Source organism: Artemia franciscana, chromosome 19 (genome assembly GCF_032884065.1).
Source record: "Artemia franciscana chromosome 19, ASM3288406v1, whole genome shotgun sequence".
Classification (NCBI taxonomy): Eukaryota; Metazoa; Arthropoda; class Branchiopoda; order Anostraca; family Artemiidae; genus Artemia; species Artemia franciscana.
The window spans coordinates 34,505,638-34,522,704 of NC_088881.1; the positions used below are offsets into that span (position 1 = coordinate 34,505,638).

Sequence of the window (17,067 nt, forward strand, 5' to 3'; positions counted from 1 at the left end):
AGTCTCACCTAAGAGCTATGATCTGAGTCCACCTGATATGTCAGATAAATCTAATGAACCGAAACCGAAAAGGTCAAGGAGACTTGCTTCCGATGTCGCATTGAAAAAAAAATAAGAGCAATAAATTATATGTAATTAGTTTATTGGGTATAAATTTGGTTTATTTTTATTGATGTCTTTTAGTTTTACTGCTGATGATGAACACTGTATATGTGTTAGAGATATCCAGTTAAACTTTTATATCTGTTTACTGTCGATTAAAAGGTTTCATCCCTTTTTGAACTGTTATGCTTAAGTTTAATTAGTGCTTTTAGTAGAATCCTTATAAACGTGCAGGGTAAAGAGTAAGGACGAAATTCGATCTTAAAAGAACCTTGGTTTGAATTCTGAAGCCCCAAAGGTGCTGAAAACCGAAGACAAAATTCTTCAGTTCCATAGATTATACAGATTTCATCGAAATATAAGAGTGGATTCATGAGGAGTCCCAAACTGAAGCCTCTAATGCGAAACAAAGGACTTGAGAATGAAGCATCTTGCACCCAATAATAAGTACCAAGGGACCAAAATGAAGACTGTTTTTTTTGGGGAGGGGGGGTAATCATATTTCTGTGTTTCCGTTTAATTAAAATAATTTTTAGCTAGCTTGATTTTTTGACAGCGTAAACATTATCGTGTTTCAAGACTAAGATTGCCCACTTAGGTCTGAGGATTCACTAAGTTGCAGCGTTTATGAGCCTACTCGGTAAAAGGGCCTAGGTTAAGAACCAGTCAAATAAGAATAAATTCTCGAAAAACACGAAAAGTACACTAGATCCAACCGGTCTTTCTCTCTTATCTCTTACTCTTCTCTTCTGCTATTCTCTCTGTTCCTACCTTTATCTGTCCCTATCTTTCTCTCTCTCTTTCTCTCTCTCTCTCTCTCTCTCTCTCTCTCTCTCTCTCTCTCTCTCTCTCTCTCTCTCTCTCTCTCTCTCTCTCTCTCTCTCTCTCTATCTATATCTCTCCCTCTCTCTCTCTCCCGGTGTTGAGTCAAGTTTTTTTTCCTTGTGTTTAGATGACTTTTCTGCTTTCACTTATTTTTCTTTTCTAGTTCTTTTCTATAATAAATCGATCAGTCGGATAAATCATGACTCTCTTTTCCCTCATATATATAAAGACAAAATTCAGAACTCTCTCTCTCCCTCTCTCTCTCTCTCCCGGTGTTGAGTCAAGTTTTTTTTTACCTTGTGTTTAGATGACTTTTCTGCTTTCACTTATTTTTCTTATCTAATTATTTTCTATAATAAATCGATCAGTCGGATAAATAATGACTCTCTTTACCCTCATATATATAAAGACAAAATTCAGAATTCTCTCTCTCTCTCTCTCTCTCTCTCCCTCCCTCTCTCTCTCTTTCTCTACCCCTCAGTTTTTCATGTCTTTTAAGTTTTTCTCAAGGAACCGGGAGAAAATTGAAAAAAAACTGCTTCTTTCCATACAATAGCTTGAAAATTAAAATTTAGTAACCTGGAAGATGTGGCAAAAGCGGTTGCCAAGGCTTCTGCCATATTTCCAATAAATTGAAAAGGCATCCTCTTTGTGATCAAGAAGTACATCGAAGTCAGCACAATGAATCCATGGGTGAAAAGACCAAGCATGACTGTCAGGAAATACATTCCGAGCTGACCAACAATTACTTCAAAACTTTCCATTTCTAGCATCTGGGCTGTCACAAGAAAGAGGACACCAATTGGAGACAAGCTAGAAATATAAATAATTAATTCAGTGACTATTGAAAAATAAATACATTTTTCTAACCGGTGTAAAAGAGTGCAGGCCGTGATTTTCACTTTATTAAACTTGTCCTGCAACTGGCTTTGCTGCTAGTTAGCGCAGACGAAGCAGCACGAAAAAGAACAAGCAAAACAAAAAAAACGTGTAAACGAAGTGTAACGCACAGATAAAAAATCTGTTATGATTTGTAGAAATAAGGCACTTGGGGGCCATCTAAAATATGAATAGTAATATCGGCACCTTTAATCAGCATGTTGGGACATGAATTGATAGGTTAGGAAGGATTTAAGGGAAACTGGAACTTCTTGGGAGGGTGGTTTTAAATAAATTGAGATGCTGGAGGAGCGTGCGTAGCTGATTTGGCTTCAAGCGACTTGGTGCTGCAGCGAGTTGTTAGTAGTAGTAGTAGTATTAACAAAAACAGAGGACAAGCCATATGACGGACAAGTACAAAGAAGGTTCAGGCCCAATCCTCCTCCCCAAGGAATTTGAAAGCTTCCCTGTCATTCCTTTTATGTCTCATGTGATTGACACACCTTTCGTGTTTTCTTTTGAATCTTTTTGTATCCTAGAACTGGGCTCCAAATATTTGAATTTAAACTTTATAATTTTCCGTATTATAAAAAAGTTCTAAATAAGATGAAATTATTGTTATGTTTGTTATATTTGTATATTTATGTTTCTATGCTTGTGTTTCTAAATCGTGTTTCTATCTTTATTTTAGAAATTCAGTCGGACTTAGATACTACTAATATGTGTAATGAGAGCAGTTCAACAAGTACACCAACCCTCCTAACACTTGAATTTCCACTAACAATTCAAAGAGCCAGTGGTAAACAATGCATAAAACCCTTAAGAGTTCGTAAGTCCCAAAGGAACAGCAAACAACAGATTTTTATTTCCCAATAATCTAGGTTAGAAAGTGAAAAATCTTAAGAGTCTCTCTGGAAAGAATGGTGGTTGTTTTTAAGTTTTATTAATTTCTTGCGAGTGGGGTGTGAACAAGGTTATGGTACTAGTGTATCACTCAGGACGAGAAAACTCATAAAAATACAAAAATGAGAATCGTTGGGAAACTCAATAAATTATAGGGAGGTATTCAAGTAAAGGGAGGAAGGATAGCCAAAAATACAAAAATGAGAATCGTTGGGAAACTCAATAAATTATAGGGGGGTATTCAAGTAAAGAGAGGAGGGATAGCCAAAAATACAAAAATGAGAATCGTTGGGAAACTCAATAGATTATAGGGAGGTATTCAAGTAAAGGGAGGAGGGATAGCCAAAAATACAAAAATGAGAATCGTTGGAAAACTCAATAGATTATAGGGAGGTATTCAAGTAAAGGGAGGAGGGATAGCCAAAAATACAAAAATGAGAATCGTTGGGAAACTCAATAAATTATAGGGAGGTATTCAAGTAAAGGGAGGAGGGATAGCTAAAAATACAAAAATGAGAATCGTTGGGAAACTCAATAAATTATAGGGAGGTATTCAAGTAAAGGGAGGAGGGATAGCCAAAAATACAAAAATGAGAATCGTTGGGAAACTCAATAGATTATAGGGAGGTATTCAAGTAAAGGGAGGAGGGATAGCCAAAAATACAAAAATGAGAATCGTTGGGAAACTCAATAGATTATAGGGAGGTATTCAAGTAAAGAGAGGAGGGATAGCCAAAAATACAAAAATGAGAATCGTTGGGAAACTCAATAAATTATAGGGAGGTATTCAAGTAAAGGGAGGAGGGATAGCCAAAAATACAAAAATGAGAATCGTTGGGAAACTCAATAAATTATAGGGAGGTATTCAAGTAAAGAGAGGAGGGATAGCCAAAAATACAAAAATGAGAATCGTTGGGAAACTCAATAAATTATAGGGAGGTATTCAAGTAAAGAGAGGAGGGATAGCCAAAAATACAAAAATGAGAATCGCTGGGAAACTCAATAGATTATAGGGAGGTATTCAAGTAAAGGGAGGAGGGATAGCCAAAAATACAAAAATAAGAATCGTTGGGAAACTCAATAGATTATAGGGAGGTATTCAAGTAAAGAGAGGAGGGATAGCCAAAAATACAAAAATGAGAATCTTTGGGAAACTCAATAAATTATAGGGAGGGATTCAAATAAAGGGAGGAGGGAGGGGGTAGCCAAAATGTGTCTCTGACGTTTAAACATCAAGAATACCTGAACAGCTGAGATTCTTAAGGAAAGCTGAATCACTATTCTATGTTTTATCTTATCAATCTTTTCTAGTCAAACCTTTTTTGTAAATCGCGAAAGCACCCGAATGATGAATTCTATTTTTATTTGTTTTGGATTTTAGAGATGTTGGCGCCATCTAAAGGAGAGAAGGCAAGGTTAAAAAATAAAGTAAAAAGAGAAGATTGGTCTCTGAAGCAACATTAAGGGTAAAAATACTTTTTTTTTAATTATAAGAGATCGTACCTCAAGGAAACTTCGAAAAAAACAGAAATTTTGAAGAGGGAGGGGTGTATGATTGAAGGGGAGGTGAATGCGGGATGAATGGGACTGCCGTTGATTTAGCCCTACTTAAATATTAATATATTTAGGTTTTTGCCACATGAAAGCCCCCTCCCACACATTTCTAGAACTCCATTTTATATTTGGATAGGACAATTTTGTAATTGGTTATAGCTGGTTATCTTAGTGGGTCTGAGAAACATACTTAGGCAAAATCTGATTTTAATTGCTCATTACTAGCTTCACCAAAATCACAGCTTGTTACAAACTTGGAAAATGTCATTACAGTGATTAATTAAAAGCTAAATATTACAAATAATATGTCGTAAGAATAACAATGACAGTGCTGTGAAACAGACTTGCAAACAAATGAATTTTAAAACGATTCAAGAACAGACAGCAGCGATGTTCATTTTTCTAATGGTCTAAAAATGAGCTTCTTCTTAATCTTTACCCCCCCCCTCCTTCATCAAAGAATGTAATCATACTCCCCCCTAAGCCTCTTTTGGCAAAGCGTATATCACAACCTACGATACTTGTCATGAAAATCTGTACAAGGCAGAGGTAAACCAGAAGACAGTTTAGAAGCACAGGAGATGCAATTTAGAGGTACCGTTACACAGATGAGGTACCTCCCTCCTTCACCAAAGAATCCACTGATACCATCTTCCCCTCCCTAAAACTCTGACTAAGGAGGTAATTTTATACATACCATAATCTATAACACTTATAATCAAGTTTTGTAATAGGCGGAGTCACACCAGAGCCCAATTTAGAAGCACACAAAAAAAAAGTTTAGACGTCCCTTTATACAGAGGCTTTTTGTAAAGGAAATTAAACAAAAAAAAAACAAGTTTTTCTACTGAAAGTAAGGAGAAATATTAAAACTTAAAACGAATAAAAATTACAACGTATATGAGAAGGTTCACTCCATAGTCAATACCTCGCTCTTTACGCTTAAGTTCAAATTTTGTTCCAATTCTTTAAGAATAACCCTTGAATCAGAAAGGCCGTAGAATAAATAGTTGAAATTACTAAAAATACTTTAGCGTAAAGAGCAAGGTATTTAGAAGGATAAAAACCCCTCATATAAGTAATAATCTCTGTTCGTTTCAAGTTTTAATGCTGCTCCTTACTTTCAGTTGAAAAAACTTTTTCATATTTATTTTTCATTATTTTTTTTTATAATGATGCTAGAAAATCCTGTGCCCCCTTCATTGAATTTCTCTTCCCCCATTACGTATTCCTCCAAGGAAAAATCCTCCCACGTAGCCCCCTCCCATCAACATCCTCCAACCAAAAAAAACCCCCCTGAAAACGTCTGCACACTTCCCGACAACCATTACTGTACGTAAATACTGGTCAAAGTTTGTAACTTGCAGCCTTTCCCCCGGGGACTTTGGGAGAGTAAGTCATCCTCAAAGACACAGTTATTATGTTTTTCGACTATGCTGAATAAAATGGCTATCTCAAAATTTTGATCCGTTGAAGCTGAGAAAAAAATGAGCGTGGAAGGGGGCCTAGGGGCCCTCCAATTTTTTTGGTCACTAAAAGGGGCACTAGAACTTTTAATTTCTGCTGGAATGAGCCATCTTGCGGCATTATAGGACTTGGTACTTGGTACATTATAGTACTTGGTCGATAAGATGACCCTTAAAAAAAAAAAAAATAAATAAAAAAAAATAAACACGCACCCGTAATCGGTCTTCTGGCAAAAAATACGAAGTTACACATTTTTGTAGATAGGAGCTTGACCCTTCTACAATAGGGTTCTCTGATACGCTGAATGCGATGGTGTAATTCTTTTTATGACTTTTATTCTGACTTTTAGGGGGTCAGTCCCCCTATTTTCCAGAATAAGGCAAATTTTCTCAGGCTCGTAATTTTTGATGAGTAGGACTAAATTTGATGAAACTTATATATTTAATATCAACACAAAAATCTGATTCTTTTAATGTACCTCTTAGTATCAAAATTCCGTTTTTTAGAGTTTCGTTTACTATTGAGCCGGGTCACTCCTTACTACAGTTCGTTACCACGAACTGTAGCCCTCTAATTTTAATTTAAAAGGACACTAGAACTTTTAATTTCTGTTCGAATGAGTCTTTTTTGCGATATTTTAGTACCTCTGAATTGTAATGATCAACCCCGGGAAAAACAAAAACAAAAAAATTTATAAAAACAAAAAATCTTTCTTCTGGCAAAAATAAAAAATTCCACATTTTTGCTGATAGGAGCTTGAAACCTGTACAAGTAGTTTTTCCTGATACGCCTAATGTGGTGGTGCTATTTTAATAAAAATTATATCACTTTTAGGGGGATTTCCACCTTTTTTCCAAAATTAGGTAAATTTTTTCAGGGTCATAACTTTTGACGGGTAAAAATAAACTTGATGAGACTTCTATATTTGAAATCAACTTAAAACTCCGATTCTTTTGATGTATCTACTGGTATCAAAATTAGAGTTTCGTTTACTATTGAGCCGGGTTGCTCCTTACTTACAGTTCGTTACCACGAACTGTTAGATAAGAAATTTTTTTTCAAGCTTGTCAAATGAAAAACTGCCTTGGGGTAGGGCCAATATTTTACAGTTTATACCATCGTTTAAGAATTATTAAGCACAGATTTTGATACATCTTTTTATTGCTCTGGTGTTTTACAGTTTAGGGCTGCTATACTAAAGAAGCGATGAGAGATGGGACGACCAAGTTGTCTGATACGGAGTAAAGGTCTCTTTATTTATTACAACCAGCCGGTTTAGAACCAACCACACGTTATCATTTTGTCTCGTTTTGATCATTCCATCTTTCAGTTGACGCTCATTTCCTAAAAGAACAACTTCACCTATGTTCCTGGTCATTTTTAATTTTCAACTTTAAAATAATTATACTTACTGAATAACCCAGCTTGTGATTATCATAAATGCTTCTGATAAGCAGCTAAATAGATCCAACAAAGGTTTTCCTTTCGGTCCCATTTTACCTAGGGTTATTCCAAGGACGAGGGCAAAAACAACCAGTCCAAGTATGTTAGTTGAAGGTTCAATTTCATACTTCATCCTCCACTCGCTTAAAGGAATCGCTACAAAAGGCATAAATAGTTAGAATGTAGTTCAGAATAGACATGCAGTTGACTAAAACTAAAAACTAAAACTAAAACTAAAAAACTAAAACTAAACAAGGATATAACATCGTGCTTTATACATAAAATATAAAGATACCCCTCATAAACCCACATAAACCACATAAAACATACCCCTCATAAACCCACGTGCTTTATAAAATTTCATTTTACATATTTCATTTTTTTTTCAATGAACTAGGAAGTGAAAATGATTCTCCTAGATGATGTTAGCCCCAGGGCATTATTTCACCTCGTGTAAAATTTATCTGTCTTATTAATTAGTATTTTTCACAAAGGTTTAACTATTAAGGACTGAAATGAAAGAAAAGTTAGATTTTATGGATGAAGGCCAAAGGCAATCCCCCTCTCTAGGCCAAAAATTGTACTTTTTAGCTATCTATATGGGGCCAAACAAAAAGCAGGACTAACTTAAAGGAGGTAGAACCAGGAATAAATAGGCAGGGAAGTCAACCAGGAATAATTTAAGAGATATTGGAACTTCATGGGACAAATTAAATTATGAATTAAATTATAAAAATAAAGAGTTTATGCTGATGAATCATTTATAGTTCTTGTTCAACTGTGGAAGAAGTGGCCTATGACAGAAGGGTGCCCCGTAAAAGCACTGGGCAGATGTTTGATCATGATAATTGGTTGACTAATGCACCAAAATAAAATCTGATCTGTTTTTAACTTTTCAAATTCAAGATTTAATTAATTTGACGAAGATTTTAATTTGACGAAGATTGTTGGTATTTTAGTGTCGGTAGAATATAAATATACTTATTGGTTTTGGAATTCAATGATAATAGAACCACTGAGAAGAGAGGAGGTGACAAAAAAAAATAATGTGGTAGGAAGAAGCTTGCCCAGCTAGCCTCAGGAGGCTTGGCACTGCGAAAATTGTTAGTAGTAGTAGGATGCTTACTCCATAAAGGGCATTTCAGCACCCCTGTGTAGTATGGTATATAAAAAATAAAGGCATATTTTAGAGCTAAAAATGAAATTTTTACACAAATTTGAATACGAAACATAAAAACTTATCAAATGAAAAAATCATAAGCCCATTTTCGCTCTCAATACGAGGGAAACGATTATTTCCACCATAAAAATGGTAGCAATTGCATTTTCCCAAAGGAGGTAGCTCTTTTGTTACTACCAAATGAAATTTAACCTGAAATCCCCGTCAAAATGATCCCTCTAAGGCTACAGATTTGATCGTCCATAGAGGGGAAAACAATCAGCAACAGACAAACAAAACCTCTTTTCCCCCCAAAGTCACCTGATCAAAACTTTGAGATAGTCATTTTTGCCGCATGGTCGAAAAGCCTAATAACAATGTCTTTGAGGATGACTCAATCCCCCACAATCCCCGGGAGAAGGGATGCATGTTATGAACTTTGTCCATTGTTTACATTTAGTATTGGTTAGAGGAAAGTATACAGATGTTTTACAGTATACAGAAGTAAGTATAAAAAAGTATACAGTCCTCGGGGAAAGGGATGCAAGCTGTGAACTGTGTCCATTGTTTAAATACAGTATTGGTTATATGGATGTATACGGATGTTTTCATAGGGAATTGTGGTGAGGGGGGGGGGGGTTACTTGGGAGGATCTTTAAATAGAAGAATTTTTCACGGGGAAGACAATTTTCCATGGAGGGGAAGCCAGATGTCCCATCATTATTATAAAAAAAAACAAGCAGAAATTAAATAAAAAACAAGTTTTTTCAATGATTATTTCTTAAACCACATTGGCTTGCAATAGCATAAAGAAAGAAAACAATAAAAAATGTGGTTTTTGAAGGTCAAATGAAAATACTGAAGAATGCATAGAAAGCGGAAATTTCGAGAGAACAACCACCTCTCTTCTTCGGCGCGAATAAAATAATATGATCAAGGAAAAAGCAAAAACCAAAAAACAAACAGGGAGAGTACAACAAAACAAATGAATAAAAAACGCCAAAAATTTAATAAAATTCAACAAAAGACCAAAAATTGAAAAAATATCAATCAAATACCTAACAACAATAAATGGAATTATTCGCCAATATCCGCGATTTGTACAAAATCAAAAAACATATTTAAACTGAAGGTTTTTTCAACTAAACGTAAGGAGCAACATTAAAACTTAGAACCAAAAGAAATTATTACTATTATGAGGAGGGTTGCCCCCTGCTCAATATCTTGCTCTTTACGATCAAGTTGTTTTTAGTATTTTTAAAAGAGCCTATAATTCTAATTAAATCCTGTTTGAGATTCGTGATTATTCTTCAAGAATTGGGACTGTTTGAACTTTAGCGTAAAGAGCGAGATATTGAGGAGGGGTAACCCCCCTCATATTCATAATGATTTCTATTTGTTTTTATGTTGCTCCTTGCTATTTAACAATTTTATATCAACTAAAGGCCAGATCTCACGTTCTAAATAAAATAGCGACGAAGACCAGTTCCCTTAAGACCTATCGTAGCAGTGGCATTCACTAAAGCCCCCCCTGCCAATATTCGGAAATGGCTTTGCACAGCTTTCAAACCTCCATTGTATTCCCAAAATTCCTACATTCCTAATTCGGCAGATTTAGTTATAAAACTTAACACCACAATTATTTCAAAAAACACAATAGTTAGTAGTTTTGACATTGTTTCCGCGCATACAAATATAGATTTGACTATTTCTGACGAATTATTAAAAAATAAAATAGAAGAAAATTACCACTGAATCGAGGGTTCAGCGACGGGAATTGATTGTGAAGTTTTAATGACTCTGGTAAAAATTTGTAATAAGTTTTCTATGTATTTTCAGTTCCACGATTCTTTTTATCAGCAAAAAGATGGGTTACCCATGGGGGCACCTTTATCCGGGCTCCTGGCAAATATTTATGTCGAGAACCTCGAAAATTGGGCATTAAATTCTTATTTTTTAAAACAAGTCTATTTGGGTCGTTATATAGATAACGTAATTTCAATTTAGAATTATGGGGATGCTGAACTTTGGGGTTTCTTTGATCATCTTAACACTTAAGACTGAAATTTGCAGTTCACCCTAGAAGAGGAAATTGAAAATAAACTACCGTTTTTAGATGTGTTAATTATTCGTTATGCTGATAGACTGGATTTTACTATCTATCGAAAGCCAACACAAAACAATAGACATCTTCACTTTAATTCAAATCACCCCCCACAAGTTGAAAGAGCAGTTGTCACTTCTTTCATTGATCGTGCCCGGAACATTTGCTCCGATTCGTATATAAATGCAGAAACAAACTATCAGAGATATTTTTTTTGGTAATGGATATCCTATTCCTTTTGTCAATAAGATAACTAACCATAGACAAAAAAGACATTCTTGTAAAATCGAAGAAGATATTTCACAATGTGAGGCTACTGATAAGCCCTCAAATATTGTCTATCTTCCGTATATCCCAAAAATCACAACAAAAATAAAAAATGTTTGCACAAAAAATAACCTGTATGTAGTTTTTACTAATAATTTTAAAATCATTAATTTCTTAAATTCCGATAAAGACCCCAGTTACTCGCCAAAGAGGGGTCTATCAAATACCCTGTGACTGTCGAAATTACTATGTTGGCAGGACCCATCAGAATCTAGAAAAAACGGTTACAACAGCATAAAAAGACATAGACAAGGCATTAATTTCAAATGGTTCCAACAACTCCTTTCATTCTGCTTTAGGTTGGCAAATATTTAATAATCTCTCCCACATGATACTTTTTGAAAAATCTTCACTCATCAGTAATGATTTGGGGATAAAACAGGTGGTTCGGGAAACAACTGAAATTAGTCTCAAAATAAATAATAATATTTCTTTGGACAGGGACTTAGGGGAGTACTCACTAAATTCTTTATACTCAAATTTAATTGAAAATGATCTAGCAAAATATTTTACTAAACCGATTTATAATAGTATTGAACCAGTTACGAAAAGGCCTTTAAGGCAGGCTGCTAAAATTCAAAGTTGGCTCTGAGAAATTGCATTTAATCATTTTGTTCTCTTTTGTTTGAATGAATTTAACATCTCACTTTACTCTTTTTGTCAGTTCTGGTCGAGCTTCGTTGAAGTAAGGATGCTAGGGCTGTTTTTAAAAAACATTATTAGTTTTAATTATCGCATTTTAATGTAAGATTATTTATATATACATATTTTGTTTCTCTCTCTCTTTCTCGTATTGTGCTGAAGATGGCCCTTGGACATAGGGCCGAAATATTCACAGAATTGATTTCCCCTGTCTTGAAAAGATTTCCCCTATCGTTTCAACTTTGTATTTGTTTGTTACATTCTAAATAGATTCAAAACAAAGAAAAAGACTTAGAGACAAGAAGAAAATTATAAAGGTAAATAAAAGGAACGGAAAAATAAATAAATAAAGGAAAGAGAATAAATGAAAAGAGGAATAAAAATATGAATTAAATGAATGAACTAGGCAGAAGCCAATCGAACCAATCCATTATTTATATTTAAATTCTTCAAATATTAATGAATCTAGATCACAGATTCCATACTTAACGCAAATACTGAACGATCCTTCTCCATTCCAGTCTGACCAATAGAAAACTTGAACGTTTTATACCTATTCGAGAAGTTCCAATTTCCTTTGGATTCTTATTTATTACCTTTTCCCTCCCAATCGAGGATTATTTCAAGACATTATTATAGAAATAAAGGACTATACTCTTCTTATGGCCCTCCCAAGGTACCTATGGCCCTTATTTCATTTTGAACTCACAATCTCTGTAGTGAATCATAGCCTATTAATTTGAGTAGTTTTAATACACGCACGTATGAAAGTTTTATTTTTAGGAGGGGAGTGGCAATAATAAAAACAATTTTATCTAATAACCTGAATAAGAAGTGTTCAGAATTTAGCGACATATTTAATATTCCGGGGGGGGCGGGCTCCGAGGCCCCCTTCCGTACATACATAGTTTAATATAAAAGAAAAATTTGTGACTTACCTGTCTTGTTGATTGGACCTTCGGTTGCATTCATGGCAGCTAAGAACTGTTCATCTGTTGGCGGTACCAAGACCGTTTTATACTAGAAAAGCATAAAAAATCACCATAGCCAAAAATTCTTATTAAAAACGTCATGTACATATTGCCAGGCAGACATTAATGTAAACATCCATAAAATTCATCCCACCGTAATATTTGTTGAAAAGGCTTTACCTATACAGCAGCATTTTTTATGAATTTTCCATATTTTACATATGATTTATCTACCACTTGTAGATGGCGCGGAAAACTTGAAAACTGAATAATAACACTGAAAAGACTATCCAAGTTCAGGCACTCACTCAGGAGCTTTTCAATGGAGGGGGGCACAAAACTTCAAAATAAACGCGAAAATAGGCAAACTATACGAACAAATGACATTACAGCAAGCCATAAAATTCTTGATGATTCCGGGCGGGGGGAGAACACGGGTTCAAATTTTTGAAACCAGAATGAGGTTTGCCATAGAGGCAGCTGTGGCAATGAAGAAAGAAATTCCAATGCCCCAGGATGGTTACAACCTCCTTCTTCATCATACATTTAGTTATACATTTTCTCCGAGAAACGAAGGGTTAGACGGATCTGGTATAAAATTAAATAAAAAAAACTAATTTTTTTAGCTGAAAGTAAGGAGCGACATTAAAACTTAAAACGAACAGAAATTACTCCGTATATGAAATGAGTTGTCCCCTCCACAATCCCTCGCTCTTTACGCTAAAGCTTTTAATTGTTTTAAAAAGTAGAATTGTGGCAAAGAGTCAAACTTTAGCGTAAAGAGCGAGGGATTGTGGAGGGGACAACTCATTTCATATACGGAGTAATTTCTGTTCGTTTTAAGTTTTAATGTCGCTCCTTACTTTCAGCTAAAAAAATTAGTTTTTTTTATTTAATTTCTGAACGTTTTTGAATTAATGCATGTTTGGTTTTGGCTCTCCGCACATAAATTATTAAAATGAAATTTGTATATTAATTCTTTTTTTGGCTAAATGGCTTTCTCTTAGTTTTGATCAGACGATTTTGAGAAATAAGGGGTGGAGAAGGAGGCCTAGTTGCCCTCCAATTTTTCGGTTACTTAAAAAGGCAACTAGAACTTTTAATTTTTAATGAACGTTTTTATTAGTAAAAAATATACGTAACTTAAGAATTAACTTACGTAACAAACTTTCATAACCTTATATTTTTATTATGTATACGAGGGGGTTTGTACCCTCGTTAATACCTCGCTCTTTACACTAAATCATAAGTTTTGTCCCAATTCTTTAAGAATGACCCCTGAATCAGAAAGGCCGTAGAATAAATAGTTGAAATTACTAAAAATACTTTAGCATAAAGAGCAAGGTATTTATCTCCTCCTAAATACCTCGCTCTTTATGCTAAAGTATTTTTAGAACCCCTCATATGCGTAATAATCTCTGTTCGTTTTAAGTTTCAATGCTACTTCTTCCTTTCATTTGAAAAAACGTTTTCATGTTTATTTTTCATTGTTTTCTTATAGTAATGCTAGAGAATCCTGCGCCCTTGTCATTGAATTTTTCTTCCCCATGACAGATTCCTCCAAGGAAAGATCCTCCAACATAGCCCACCCCCCTCAGCCCCACCCCCAAACAAAATAAAATCCCCCTAAAAACGTCTGTACACTTCCCAATAACCATTACTATATGTAAACACTTGTCAAAGTTTGTAACTTGCAGCCCCTCCCCCAGGGACTGTGGGGGAGTAAGTCATCCCCAAAGACATAGTTATTATGGTTTTCGACTATGCTGAACAAAATGGCTATCTCAAAATTTTGATCCGTTGACTTTGGGAAAAAAATTAGCGTGGGAGGGGGCCTAGATGCCCTCCAATTTTTTTGGTCACTTAAAAAGGGCACTAGAACTTTTCATTTCCGTTAGAATGAGCTCTCTTGCGACATTCTAGGACCTCTTGGTCGATACGATGACCCCTGGGGAAAAGAAAAAAAAAATAAATAAAAAAAAAAAATAAATAAATAAACACGCACCCGTGATTTGTCTTCTGGCAAAAAATACAAAATTCCACATTTTTGTAGATAGGAGCTTGAAACTTCTACAGTAGGGTTCTCTGATACGCTGAATCTGATGGTGTCATTTTCGTTAAGATCCTACCACTTTTAGGGGGTGTTTCCCCCTATTTTCCTAAATAAGGCAAATTTTCTCAGGCTCGTAACTTTTGATAGGTAAGACTAAACTTGATGAAACTTATATATTTAAAATCAGCATTAAAATGCGATTCTTTTGATGTAGCTATTGATATCAAAGTTCAATTTTTTAGAGTTTTGGTTACTATTGAGCCGGGTCGCTCCTTACTACAGTTCGTTACCACGAACTGTTTGAAAGGTCATCTAAACTTTTTCTCCTTATAAGAGCAAACTTTTTTTTCAGACCAAGCATGTCTTTTCAGTCTGAGAGATGGTTACACCTACACTCACTTAAAATCTGATATCAAGCTTAAAATCTGACCTCAATTATCTAGCACACACAAAAATTCTAGCACAAATAAACCAATCATATTTCAAACACGTATATCATATCTATAATATATAAGAGGATATAACCATATAACCGAAATAAAAAATTTGAGAAAAAACAAAACAAAATTTGGCTCTAAAATAGAGGCATTTGACTCTAAAATTCTCTTTTCGAAAACTGATTTGTTCGAGAAGTGTGAAGCTCGAGAACCAAAGTTTGAATGCACTATTATTTTCTATGAAAACCATGCAAAGATATATATTTAAATTAATATTACTTTCATGAAGTCCATGTCAAAATAATTCATGAAGATTCATCCATAGCTCCCCTAATTTCCTTACTTAACAGAATTTGGCTCTCATCCAATTATATATTGAGCTGGGCCAAGGAACAAATCAAACTTTATTCTGCTACATTTTAAAGACTTTTATTCCGTCACTCTTCTAAGATGTGTCATAGAAATAAATTCTGAAGTAATTAAGTGATAACATGACGTTGTTAGCAATTGAAATTTATTTGCTCCTGGAATTTTTTTTTGTAAGAGCTCTAACAATAAACGTCCACTGAATCACTCACTACAGAATGAGACAGATTGAGACAAAATTTTATAAGGGGAGCAGAAATTGATTTTTATGTGAATACGAAAAACATGTAAATTAACTTAAAAGAAGCAAAGTGTTTCGGGGGGGGGGGGGCTTTGATAACCGGTAGAAATGGCATGGGTATATTCCTTTTTTTCAACTGCTTACTCTATAAAACTATAGAAAGTTTTTGTAACGATCACTGGTTTTCTATGGACCCAAGCTAGATGTAATAAAGTCAACGCTTAAAAGAGTTTAGCCTCGAGCCACACGAGTCATACATGTTGATGAAACAGAAAAAATTTGCGACTTACACTTGGTGAATCGATTGTTTTGGTTAAGACTAAGGTCAAGTTTGTATATAAGTATTTTAACTCAAAAGGTGGGGCTCTGGGAGCGGGCGAGAATTTTACAATACTCCAACCAAGGTATTTATATTGGCCGAAAAGGTGGGACAGGGGATATTATTTTCAGCAATCTTATAAGGTTTTAAGGTTCGCCTATTAAAAATCGTATTTCTTTGAAATAACTGGCTAATTGAACCACATACTGTATAACCAAGGCTGTATCCAGGGGGGGGGGGGTACTGGGTTTGAACCACCATCCAAAATTTTTGTCTGGATCGTAAAAACGTAAAAGAAATGCACATAAATTTTCGATGCGTTTTTATACCTTACCTTCCCGTTAGACGATTTATTTGAAAATCGGAAATTTGGTATACTTTTTGAGATACGATCTTACAGTCTATAGCGGCAAAAAAGCAGATTTTACCAGTTTTCATAGTAGAAATACGTATGGAAATACTGGAACTTAAATACTAGCATCCAACAAAGTTCGGAAAAAAATATCGATGGATTTCTGTATCTTAATCTATTCTTCCCGTCAAATCAGGCTATTTTACGATTTTCTCGAAAACTTGAGATATTAGGTCTCGGCAGAGGACGGAAAACATGGAAGAAACATTCAAGAATGGAAGAAAATAATCACGAGTTTGAAACATTATCGGCTCTATAGTGATGTGTAATTTTGATCATATACCCAAATGCTACTATAATATGACTCAAGCAGGGACGTACGCAGGAATTTTTCCGGGGGGGGGGGGGTCCAAAACCCTCGAAACAGCAGATATAAAGTAGCACTTTCTTTTATTTAGTAATGCAAAAAGCACGTATATCGGAAAATACAGATTAACTTTAATCTGTAGTATTGTAGCGGATGGGGGGAAGAAGACTGAAGCCTCAAAAGTGCGTTTTAGGCTCAGGTTATGTTCATAGCGATTTAGAACCAGTGATTAATCTATTATATCCCGGTGAAAGGGAAATTTTAGGTAAACAGTGCAATATGGGTGCTGCGGGGGGTAGTTCTTTTTTTTGCAAAAACGTAGATTGTAATGAAAAATGATAGTTTCCAAAATTGATCCATTAAAAGCTGTACTTTATCCTCAAAAGGGGGGATAAACGCCCTAATATCAAGGATAATTCTATTTTGCTGTGGAAAGCACTCTCTTTACAAAAAAATATAATAATAACAGTACAATTGCTAATTACTTCAAAGAGGGTAAAAAGTCCGACAGAAAATGGATTAATAATTGAGCAGTGAATTGACCGGATAATTGCAT

At 34.8% G+C, this 17,067-nt stretch overlaps 1 protein-coding gene across 16 annotated transcripts in view; it reads right to left on the bottom strand.

The window, feature by feature from the left end:
- LOC136039604 (excitatory amino acid transporter 3-like) overlaps positions 1 to 17,067 on the bottom strand; it is a 180,120-nt gene that overhangs the window by 28,363 nt on the left and 134,690 nt on the right. For all 16 annotated transcript variants that reach the window (XM_065723488.1, XM_065723485.1, XM_065723481.1 and 13 more), the window contains 3 exons: positions 12,344 to 12,425; positions 7,143 to 7,329; positions 1,507 to 1,740 (listed from right to left, as the gene is read on the bottom strand). In XM_065723488.1, the coding sequence (XP_065579560.1) occupies positions 1,507 to 1,740; positions 7,143 to 7,329; positions 12,344 to 12,425 (503 nt within the window). The remainder of the gene's footprint in view (positions 1 to 1,506; positions 1,741 to 7,142; positions 7,330 to 12,343; positions 12,426 to 17,067) is intronic.